Raw genomic sequence first — 12,314 nt, 5'->3', positions numbered from 1 at the left:
GTGTGGGTGTGGGTGCGTGTGTGTGTCTGTGTGTGTGTCTGTATTTGTGCGTGCGCACAAATGTTTGTCTGAAACTCTGCTCATTCCTATCATTATTTATCCAGCATAACACTGATTTTATGTATGTATATATGTATGAATCGCATGTCTTTTGAACCATTTTGGTATATAGTTTAAAATGTATGTAAAATAAATGTGCTTGTCATGAAAAGTGCTTCAAATTAAAAGTATCCTTATTCTTATTGAGGAGCCATAGCAAACCCTAAACAGACACATTCAGCTCCTTTATAACCTGGGACTCTATATGAAGTGCTTGTGGAGAGCTGGAGGAAGTTGACGCCACGCCCTCACCTGTGCTGGACACGCCCACTATGTTGCTGGGCTCGCTGACCAGGTCGTCCATGACGGCCATGATGCGGAACTCATACCAGGCTTCCTTGGATTGGGAGAGAGAGAATATGTTAGATTTCTGCTGTAAACTAAGGAAACAGCACCAGTTCGCCTGGCTTGCTGATGTAGACAGGCACGTGTATGTTTGAGGTACATTTTAATATGCACTAGGATATACATACATACATATCTGACTGGGGCAGGGCAACATTGGGAACTGAAGAGTTGTGGTGGAGGCAGATTAAGTTAGTTGGGCATTTGTGTATTCAATGTATAGAGTTAATAGAGGGCTGACTAGGTTTGTGCGTTATACACAAAACTAAAGGTGCAGTGTTGTGTTGCAGTGGGATTTAGTTAGGCAGAGAAGTAGGGAGAATGATGCTTAGCCAAAGTTTGTTCACAAAAACGTTGGGGCCACATTAACCCTGCAGTGGAGAACTGCAGGGAGCCATTCAAGTTTGGACGCCTGTACGTCCTGACGGGGAGGAAAGGTAGAAGGACTCGAGGGCGGAGGGGAAGGTAACCATATACACGTAGAAAGGGACTGACAAACAAGCAATTCCCTTTATGGTCAAAATATCAATCGTGTCACAATATCAATCCATATCCTTGAAAGTACCTAAAGTTCTTGATATTAGGATATCTTTCCATGTTAAAACTGCTGCAAATTCTGTCAATGTAATGACAACCCCTATTAGTAACCAATGGTTGAGCTGCATACTTTAACACTAACACATAATACAGTACAACCCACCCAACCACACACACTGACACACACACACACAGACAATTTAGTGGAGACTGACAAATAGAAAGTCCCTTGTGGGCCAATTACCTCCATGGTTGCAGTAAAAAAAAAAAATAATAACACCAGCAGCGAGGTGCAGGGTAGGTACAGTACAGAGAGAGAGAGAGAGAGAGAGAGAGAGAGAGAGAGAGAGAGAGAGAGAGAGAGATTAACACACACAGAGACAGAGAGAGGGTGAAAGAGATAGACAGAGAGAGGGAGAGAGAGTGTGTGTAGGCGTGCAGGTGGAGTTGTGGAGCATGAATAGAGATGAAAGGCTGAACTGGGGGGGGGTTGTGGTCTCTGTACTGCCGGAAGCTTTTCAAAGTCTAAAACAGTTGTGTCTTCCAGCCCCTTGGATGTGGCTGTCTGTGGTGCAGTTTGCATTAGCCTTTATGAATATGGATTGGTCACCTCACCACAATAACTACATGGGGTTTCCTTGACCACAGAACAACAAATGTATTCAGTTTCCTTGAGGGTAAGGGTTGCTTTTCATTTGAAAAATAGTTAAAAACTAAAACGCAAATAACAATTGAATGTCATGTTTTGATCATAAATACCACAGTGTATTCAACCTTCTTCCACCCATACCAAAAAAAACAATTCCAGTTTACATAAACGTGCAAATGAACATCAACACTAGGTATGCTCAAATCAACATGACGAGCAAACCTAAAGCAACGAAAAGTTTCATGTTCACATTTTCCAACCGTACACCTTTGTTGTTCATACTGGACACATCAATCATTCATGAAGCCACCCTCTCCCCTCTTTCCTTTCACTTTGCTCGATGAATGTGATGAAATGAAAAAGTATTCACGCATCGGAGGGTCGGCCTCTCCTACACCTCCCCGCCCCGTCTTGTATTACCTGAATCAGGTCGCGAGCCAGCAGCTCCGTCTCGCTGGCGGGGATGCTGTCGTCCAGCACGTCCCAGCGCTCGCCCAGCCGGAACTCCATGATGTAATGCTGGATCGGTGCGGTGTGATTGGCCGGCGGGATCCAAGTGAGCAGGACTCCCTGCTGCGTGCGATTGGCTGTGAGGCACCGTGGTTGGGTAAGCAGCACCAATGGCTCGGGGGTACTTAGAGGAAATACTGGAAGAAGATTGAGGCGTGGGTTGTGTCAGAAAGTTCACATGCACGGTGATTTAGAAAGATATCGTTTCATCCATTGATTTAAATTTATGCATTTTACTTCTGTTTCTTAAGACCTTTGACGAGCCCTTCTCTAATGGATGAGAATATTTCTTTAAAGTGGCAATCTCCAACAAGTTTAGCCACTTTCTATTGCCAATAGAGGTAACACAATGGTGATCGAGCCTATGGCCCACTGATGAAAGTCCTTTAATTTAAAAATGCATAAATGTTGGTGGAGACTTTCACGCAATGCATTCAAATCACAAGTGGCGCATAGAGTGACACGTTTTCCCATCACCCAGCACTAGTCGTTCAACCAGAGAGGGTATGGCGGACGCCGATACACACTCCCTCCTCAACTCACTTGGAGTGTGCAGCGGCACAATGTTTCTGATCCCCATTGGTGCCGCCAAAGAGAATCACACGGGGGATCTTAGATATTGCCACTTTACGTTTTGTACCCTGTTTAATCAATCCTTCTTGTAGTTTGTAGTCTCATAGGTTTAACCCAGCGTCTAGGAGGTTTGTTTGACGGCGTGTCACATTGTTTTATACTCGTATTCCAGCAGGGACCTGGTTGCATCCCGTTGCCAGATGCTTGCCAATAGACAGCCCCTCGTGGTCTAATAATATCCATCAAGGCTGCTATTTCTTTATTTATTCATTTATACATTGGTGCCGTTGTGCCCTTGTCGCCCGGGTGTCTACCCACCTAGTGTGTTCACAGTGACGACCTCGCTGAAGGGGCCCGTCCCCAGCTTGTTCTGGGCCAGCACGCTGAACTGGTAGGCCGTCTCTGGCTCCAAGCCGGCCGCCAGCAGCCACGGCTGGCCCCCCGGCACCGGGACCGACAGCCAGTCGTGGGGTCCCAGCCGCTCCCTCTTTAGCCTGTGGGCGGGCGGGGGGGTTGAGGGGTAGGGGGAGGGGGTGGGGGGGGGGGGGGGGGGGGGAGGGAGGGGGGGGGGTGAGGGAGGGTGGGCGTGGAAGTGAGCGGGGCCTTTCTGAGGTCGAGTGAGAGTGGAGATGCGTGCTGTTGCCTGTCGATGTCTGGTGCTGATATAGGATGTGCCATGGCGGTACATAATATATAGAGTGCTAAGAAGCCCCTCGCGCAGCGATACCGGCATAACAACGCTAAATATAGCTGTGGTCGTTGTGGAGCTTGCTCATGCAAGTTGGACCCCCCATCGGGGTATAATTTATCCAACTATCTGAGCATTGTATTGTGACACACAAGCCGGGATACAGACAGTGATGCATTCATTCAGAGCACGTCACTTAAACACGCGAATGTTAGTAAGCCCATGCTGCTCAGCCATACAACCTGCTGCCCTGCCCTGTAACCATGGCCTGTAACCATGCCCTGTAACCATGTCCTGTAACCATGGCCTGTAACCATGCCCTGTAACCATGTCCTTTAACCATGCCCTTTAACCATGTACTGTAACCATGCCCTGTAACCATGTACTGTAACCATGCCCTGTAACCATGTACTGTAACCATGCCCTGTAACCATGTACTGTAACCATGCCCTGTAACCATGTACTGTAACCATGCCCTGTAACCATGTCACGTAAACCTGTCCCGTAACCGTGTCCCATAACCTGTAACCATGTCCTTTAACCATGCCCTGTAACCATGCCCTTTAACCATGCCCTGTAACCATGTACTGTAACCATGTCCTGTAACCATGTCCAGTAACCATGTCCTGTAACCATGTCCTGTAACCATGTACTGTAACCATGTCCAGTAAACCTGTCCCGTAACCCTGTCCCATAACCTGTAACCATGTCCTGTACCCATCCTATAACCATCCCCTGCCCTGTAAACAAGCCATGCCCTCTTACCAAATACAATGTTCACAGTGCCTATTTGTATAGCGCTCTAATGTGGTTTTCAGGAGGACGTGAACTGCAACAGCACTCCCTATGTGCACCTCATTGATTACATCCCTAAGAGTACCAAAGTCCCATTCAGTTGGGCAACTTGCACTACGAATAATGGAAAGTGAAATGCAAAAGAAAATTCTTACAAGACATAGAAGGCCAATTTCTCAAAATAACTGATGTAAAGGAAACTCAACTCTTTGTATGCGTGTTATCTAACAGATTCCTTCGACATGTAAGAGTTGTTGCAGTTTGCCAATGTTGTGTTTCTGTGGATGTTTATGTTTATGTGTGCACGCGTGTTGTACGGGCATGTATTGTGTGTGTGCCATATACAGAGGCTTGGGGATTGACCCATATAACATGGCATAATAGCACTACAGGGCCACTCAGTTATCTGATAGCTGATACTCAATAACAGCCCTCTCCGTCTCCAGCAGGGGGGAAGTGTGTTGGTGTGTTGGTACTGCACACAGGCGATTATCTCATTGAGCTGCCAACACACTGGACATTTCATAGTGCGTGTTTGTGTGTGTGCGTGTGCGTGTGTGTGTGTGTGTGTGTGTGTGTGTGTGTGTGTGTGTGTGTGTGTGTGTGTGTGTGTGTGTGTGCGTGCTACACTGTTGGTGACATAAGCCAAGGACACGAAGCGTTGTTATATTGGAGCGAATGAGCGGCCATATTTCAGTGTCCACAATGCAAGATGGAGTGCTGACTGCTAGAGAGTAGGGGGATGAATGGACGCTCATGCCTATTACTCTTGCAGCGGAACGCAGACAAGCTAATAGAAAGTTATTGATGTCTGAAGGTGATGCCGACGACGGGACCGCGGAAGACGGGGTTTGAATGTTAAAAAAGGGTGGAATGAACGGTAATATTTAACAGGTGCGTTTTGTTTATTAGTGCTCTCTAAAACGTCCCTAAAACAGAATATGTTGAAACTTTAAATACAACCTTACGTGGAAGGCGTGAAAACGTTATTAATAATTTTCCGAGAACGAATACGCCACCCTTGGGCGGGTGGTATATCGGTATCATAAAAACGACAGCTGACAAAATCGCGTAAAGTTTTATTTCCTCCTCCGAAGCCGTTTTCTCACTTCACACAAAACGTCAACGTTCACCCAGGTTCACCCGAAATATTGAATGTCTGCATACCGCCTCTGCATCCAGCCCCTACACTATTCCCACCACACCATGTCCTGTTTCGCCAACTGTGCGATGAAGTGATAGCCATCGAATGTATATGCATGAAAACAAAGAAATTACAAAGGAGAAAACGGTGGAGTTGGAATGACTCATGGCGTCCTCAGAGGACGGAGGTTCAACACCGGGACTCTATCGAGCGCTGTATGAGAGCATACACAGCTGTCAGCGCAACCATAAAACACACGCCTGGAGATTTACACAAATGTAATATATATCTACTGTAGGCTAAACATACAGACACCGTTTAAATGTGGCGGGCAGGAAGACATTTATATTGTATGCTTATTCCTCCAACAATATTACTCTGATGTTTTTCCTCAGAGACACATTTGGTCCACCCGCAGTGGGACTCTGATTTCAGAGCAATATCAAGTTTTTTTGGTAATCATGCTTTAGTTCTAATATTGGTTTTTAAATAATTGAATAATAATCAATTATACAAACATTTTACATAAATTCTGTTTGATTTCAACAGAACTAATTTCACCCCATTTCCCTATCTTGAGTTAACCTTTCATTTTTGCTGAATTTTGAAGTAAATCTAAGATAGTATGCATTGTGGACTTGCCATCAGCCAACGTACTCACAGATAACGACTAAGATTACAATCTTGACTGCCTCTCAGAGCATTAACATTACAATGTACACACAAATGTACACAATGTACACATGTATATCACAATGTCACATTGTGATATACATATTAGCGCCCTTGGATCAAGGAGATATCTTGACACTGTTGCCAAAAGCTTACCTGCCATGATGCTATCATTACATGGCATCCTATCTGTCTGGAAAGGAACTTTGAATCTATGACTATCATAACCCTGTTTTACCATATCCATCCTAATATAAGGCCTGATTTCCCCCTGGTAATGCAGGGACAGAGCTGAAGCAGCAGCAGCAGCAGCAGCAGCAGCAGCAACAGCAACAGCAACAGTAGCAGGGCATGGATGCTTCCGGGTGGTGTTTAGAATGTCGGAATGTCAATTTTAAAATGATCAGACTGTAAACAAGGAGATAAAAATACACTTTGCTGGGAGGTAAGTGGAAATACAGCAGGTGTGTAGTTCCATCGCACTGCATTTCCATCCCCTTCCCACCAACACTCAGAACACCACCCAGGGAAGAGGAATCATTTAACAACAGAGAAGGAGAACAGAAACTTCTGGAAGGAATTCTGGGCACTATTTCAAAACAAGAAGGAAAGAGCAGCAGCAGAAGAGAAAGAAGAAGAAGAGGAAGAAGAAGAAGAAGAAGAGGAAGAAGAAGAAGAGGAAGAAGAAGAAGAGGTAGAAGAAGGAGAGCGGGAATGCAAAGCAAGCAGGGATGACTCACACATGTCCGTACCAGACTGAGAATGTCTGCGGGAAGCCTCCGTCATAGCCGGCCTCCCAGGACACGTTGGCCCAGGTGGAGGACGCTACCGCGTGGACGCTGACAGGGGCGTGCGGGCTTGTGCCTGCAAGGGATGATGGGACATTTGGAGGAGGGGGGGGGGGGGGGGCAGGAAACACGTTATTATGGCCGGGAGCCACCATAGCTGCGGCCCCCCCTGTTGAGTCATCTGTCGTGCACATGTTTTATTAATTAGTTTGTTGATTTGATGGTGCTTCAGGAAACTCATTGGGAGCGAGATGGAGTCCCATTAGCTCTCGAGCATTAAGGGTATTGGTAATCATTCGTAGGTTCGATGTTTGTATTTTGAGAACACTTTTCAATCCGAGTGACAAAGTGACTCACACACAGAAACAGGAAAATAATGGGGAAGAATTAAACAACAACCAATAGCTGAGGGGACTCATAGCTCTCTCTTTAAAAGGGACCGCCTCCCACTGTGAAATGATATCCACAGGACAAACGCATAAACATACACGGAGCCAACCGCACTCACATACACACACCCACACACCCCAAACACTGCACAGCATCTCGTCCCAAAACCTAAAGGAGACAGATTTCCTAGCCCGGCATGTCTCACTGGTTATCGGCTCGTTGGCTTTTACAATTCCCCTCACGCTCCTGTATAATCCACGTCAGTATAGCGAGGTAGACACCAGCACAGTATTCCCATGGGCCCCTCCAATCCGCTGCCTTCATCAGCCTCACAGTACAGTGTGGGTACGGTAGGGTAGGACTGCTTCGTAATGCTTCCGGTGGGCTTGAAGCATGACACGATGCGGTTCTGCCTCGCCGACGCTGCGTCATGCACTAGCCAAACACTTACCAGCGGCACGATGGATAGGAAGGACCAGTTCCACCTCATCACAGAGCGCCTGCCAAACGTCAGGAGCTCACTGAGGACTTATCCCAGGAGGATTGAACGGCGGAGGGTTTTACACTGAGGTTGTCTGACATCGATTCAATCCTGTGTGTTGAGTGTGTAATGGGAAATGTTCCTTTGTAGCTATGATCTTTTCAATACATTCTTCAATGATTCCTCCATCCATCCACGGAAACATTGTGTCTGTGTTTGTGTGTGTGTGTGTGTGTGTATATGTTTGTGCATGTGTATATTTCTACATGTGGATGAGTGTGAATGTGTATGAGTGCATGAGTGTGTTCACATGTATGCTGAATATATGTATGAATGCGTCTGTCTGTCTGTCTGTCTGTCTGTCTGTCTGTCTGTCTGTCTGTCTGTCTGTCTGTCTGTCTGTCTGTCTGTCTGTCTGTCTGTGTGTATGTGTGTGTGTGTGTGTGTGTGTGTGTGTGTGTGTGTGTGTGTGTGTGTGTGTGTGTGTGTGTGTGTGTGTGTGTGTGTGTGCATTAGTGCGTTCACATGTATGCTGTGTGTGTGTGTGTGTGTGTGTGTGTGTGTGTGTGTGTGTGTGTGTGTGTGTGTGTGTCTGTGTGTGTGTGTGTGTGTGTGTGTGTGTGTGTGTGTGTGTGTGTGTGTGTGTGTGTGTGTGTGTGTGTGTGTGTGTGTGAGTGTGTGTGTGCATGTGTGTGCGTGTGTTTGTGTGCTTGCGTGAACGCTGTACCTATGACTAGGAGGTGGGTGCTGGCAGTGATGCTCGTAGCTACGTTGGTGGCAACACACTCCCACTCGCCGTGGTCTTCCTTGGTGAGCGACTTGAACTGGATGCTGCCCCGGGGCAGGACGTTGTGCTTGCTTCTGCTGGGCTTCCCTACCTGGGGAGGGATCACACCCACACAAGGACAATACATACCACAATCATATGGAGGAAACAGGAGTATGCGTCAATGTGAATGCAAATGGTAAATGGTCAATTCTAACCAGCGCTATTCTAACCAGTATAATCAAAATATTCTATCTAACACCGACGGCGATGTCAGCCATGCAAGGCGACAGCCAGCTCATCAGGAGCAGTTAGGGTTAGGTGTCTTGCTCAGGGACACCTTGACGCTCTAGGAGGAGCCGGGGTTCGAACGAGAGCTCATGTCATGACAAATGTCATAGAGATAATCGTGAAAACATTGAGAAGTTCATGATCAGTAACAGTGGGAGCAACAGATTGACAGTTGCGCTGTCATGGTTATATATTTTGGGAACAATGATATATGACACCAGCTCTACAATTGTAACAGTGAACCAGTCTCTATTTGTAATTAAAACGGTGTGCGTTTCGTTAACTCTGTGAGTTCTCTACTCAGAACTACATACGTCGTGAGCACATCATTAAAACCCAAAAAAAGCAGATAAAGCAAACCTAGTGTCATCGTTTGAATCCTCTGCATCCGAGTATTTAATTGAGCAAAGAAGTATTCACTGAATGATTCCAATTACAGTCCTACACATCTTCAACTTAACACGTGAAAGAGGCCTCTGACCGATAACGCCAATCGATGCAGCCCAAAAAACACCAGTCAATCAATGCAGTGAGTGCAGGACAGTCTCTTAGTGGCTACCAGGACGCCTCACCTTCCTCCAGGTGATGTTGGGGAAGGGGTCCCCCTCCGCCTCGCAGGGGATCACCAGCTCTCTGCCCACTTCCTGCCTGTACTCCCCTCCAGGAACCACCGAGAACTTGGGAGGGTCCTGAGGACGAAGTCAAACCAAACCCCCCGCGCCAAAATGAGACAATGATGATTGTCGAAATGAAAGCTCCACGGAGAAGGCTGACAGGCTACCACCATGCTAACAAAGAGGTAAAGAGGACAACAGAGCACGAGGACGAACCTTTAGCACCAGGGGGGCCGGAGTGGACCATCCCATGGAGCCCAGGGCGTTGTAAGGCATGCAGGTGTAGGTGCCCAGAGAGTCCTCCGTCACTTCCGCCACGCGGATACTCCCGTCATCCGTCTGGCTCCAGCCGGGGTACTGTGATTTGGTTGGGTGGGGAGGGTGGGGAAGAAAGGGTGATGTTTTTGTGAGGATTATTGTTTGAATCACTTTAACAGCTTCAAGCTTCCTCTCAAGCTCGGTACTTTGTCACATCGTCTTGTAGAAAACCCTCTTGAAAAACATCCACACATTACCATGGGATTCAAAAGGTCGGGGGACCTACCTCTTGTGTTTTCTATGTGCAATTGAACAGTAATTATGTCAACGCCTGTTTAATCACATTGAATCAAAACGTACATTAGCTCCAAACATATCTTTAAGTCTCAGAGTGTTTCCAGGGCCGCACACACAGGATTACTTGTGAATAACCCAGTAGCTTCTCAATAGGTTCCTCAATCTCAGATGACTCCCTCTGCACATAGGGACACCTTCAAGGAAACCAACTCAACAACCACCCACTTCAACTCTGTGCACCCGAAATCTCTTACTCATCGGCGGCAAATTATTTCACCTTTTCTATCCGTAGAGGAAGGCCGTCCTTCTTCCACTTCACCATGGTGACCGGCGGGTTGGCGTCGATGGGACATCGGATGAAGCCGGGTAGACCGATGGCCACGTAAATGACGGGGGGCATGTTCAGAACGCGGGCAGGGTCTGGGGCGGGAGACATAATGGGAAAATAAGGGGATAATGAAAGCGAAAGTGAAACTAGTCTAGAATACGGATCATGTTTGGGGGTGTTTCTGTCTGTTTGATTAGCGCAGCAGTAATCAGAGGCGCTGGTGGAGGAAATGAATCATTTTAATGGGAAGTGAGCTCCACATTATATGATGAAGGCAATCAGCTGCTGGAGCTCTGTTTCTGTGTGTGTGTGTGTGTGTGTGTGTGTGTGTGTGTGTGTGTGTGTGTGTGTGTGTGTGTGTGTGTGTGTGTGTGTGTGTGTGTGTGTGTGTGTGTGTGTGTGTGTGCGTGTGTGTGTGCGTGTGTGTGTGTGTGTGTGTAGCCATTACTGTGTACTTGGTTTTTGTGGGTTTTTATGTTTTTTTTTTGGTGTTGGTGTTTTCCCAATCTTGATAAACAAAGAAATGTTTTGATCTAATCACAAATGTTATTTATATCTGATTCAAAATGAACAACACATAAAAGCACACATTAGTCACCAGTATCTGACAACCTTCACATAACATTGACATGGATATCATTAACACAGATATCATTAACACAAAGCAAAGCTCAGTTTTTCCTCTATTTTCTTTTCCCTTTTCTTCTGCTGCAGTCGTACCCGCCAGCGAACTGGAGCTAACGTCACCGCCATGTGACCACATGATGTCATTCATCCCTCACAGGGAACAGACTTTCTGCTTGGGGTGTGATGTTGGGACCCTAGCTTTGTTGACCCGACAATGCCCCTTAACCCCCTAGTATAACTATTATTAAAAGGCTGAACGTTTCCTAGACAATGCTTTGCTAATGGTAACTGCAATGGATATCAAAGCACAAGCCTATGCTTAGTGATGGTCTTGACCACCATCTTTGTTATCCGTATTGATACGATTTTTTCCGTTCACAGTGCTCCCTGAGAGTTGAGTAGAGGAGAGGAGAGGAGATGAGTAATGGAAATGAGAAAATTGGAGAGTTAAGAGTTAAATGGGTAGGAGTAGAGAAGAGGAGAAGAGAGGAGAGGAGAGGAGAGGAGAGGAGAGGAGAGGTTTGGAGAGGAGAGGACAGGAGAGGAGAGGAGAGTGGAGGATATGAGAGGATTGGAAAGGACAGGGGGGTAGAGGAGAGGAGGGGAGAGGAGAGGAAAGGAGGGGAAAGGAGAGGAGAGGAGTTGAGAGGAGATGAGAGGAGAGGAGAGGAGATGAGAAGAGAAGAGAAGAGAGGAGAGGAGAGGAGAGGAGAGGAGGTGACATAATAAAAGTTGGGTGGGGGTTTTCATGGCAGTGCAGCAGGGGGAGGGAGAGAGCAGGAGAAAGAGAGAGCGCTGCTGATTGGCTTGAGGAATTGGAGGGAGGGGCGCGATGCAGCGTGCGTACTGAACAGGGACAGGTAAGATGATGTAAGGCAGAGCGAGTAGGAGAGAAAGAGAGAGAGAGAGAGAGAGAGAGATGTGGTGACCTAGCAGGCAGAAAGGGAAGCTTGTGTGTGTGTTCGTATATGTGTGTGTCATAGATGATGTCATGTGAAAGAGAATACAGAATGCCTGCGATAGATAGATAGATAGATAGATAGATAGATAGATAGATAGATAGATAGATAGATAGATAGATAGATAGATAGATAGATAGATAGATAGATAGATAGATAGATAGATAGATCGATCGATAGATCGATACATTGATCGATAGATTGATGGATAGATGGCTTAAATATCTATAAATACATGAATAAATAGAACGATAGAACGATAGAAAGATAGATAGATAGACAAACGATAGAATAACAGATAGAACAATAGATAGCTTGAACAATTGATCGAACAAAAGATAGACGAAAGATAGATGATAGATGATAGATACATAGATAGATAGATAGATAGATCGATCGATAGATAGATGGATGAATGGACACAGCAGCCACTCTGTGCCCAGGGAAGGTGCATTTGGCACTTCCATTGGTGCAGACAGACGAGGGTTTCTGCCAAGTTTCTA

The 12,314-nt window shown here is 46.4% G+C and overlaps 1 protein-coding gene across 2 annotated transcripts in view; it reads right to left on the bottom strand.

The window, feature by feature from the left end:
• igsf9bb (immunoglobulin superfamily, member 9Bb) overlaps window positions 1–12,314 on the bottom strand; it is a 78,581-nt gene that overhangs the window by 16,063 nt on the left and 50,204 nt on the right. For both annotated transcript variants that reach the window (XM_030362304.1, XM_030362305.1), the window contains exons 8-15: window positions 10,175–10,317; window positions 9,559–9,699; window positions 9,301–9,417; window positions 8,399–8,549; window positions 6,753–6,876; window positions 3,032–3,207; window positions 2,051–2,277; window positions 352–436 (exon numbers count right to left, since the gene is read on the bottom strand). In XM_030362304.1, coding sequence (XP_030218164.1) covers window positions 352–436; window positions 2,051–2,277; window positions 3,032–3,207; window positions 6,753–6,876; window positions 8,399–8,549; window positions 9,301–9,417; window positions 9,559–9,699; window positions 10,175–10,317 — 1,164 coding nt within the window. The remainder of the gene's footprint in view (window positions 1–351; window positions 437–2,050; window positions 2,278–3,031; window positions 3,208–6,752; window positions 6,877–8,398; window positions 8,550–9,300; window positions 9,418–9,558; window positions 9,700–10,174; window positions 10,318–12,314) is intronic.

This window comes from Gadus morhua, chromosome 7 (genome assembly GCF_902167405.1).
Source record: "Gadus morhua chromosome 7, gadMor3.0, whole genome shotgun sequence".
NCBI classification, from domain to species: Eukaryota; Metazoa; Chordata; class Actinopteri; order Gadiformes; family Gadidae; genus Gadus; species Gadus morhua.
This window is presented reverse-complemented; position numbering and strand designations above follow the sequence as displayed.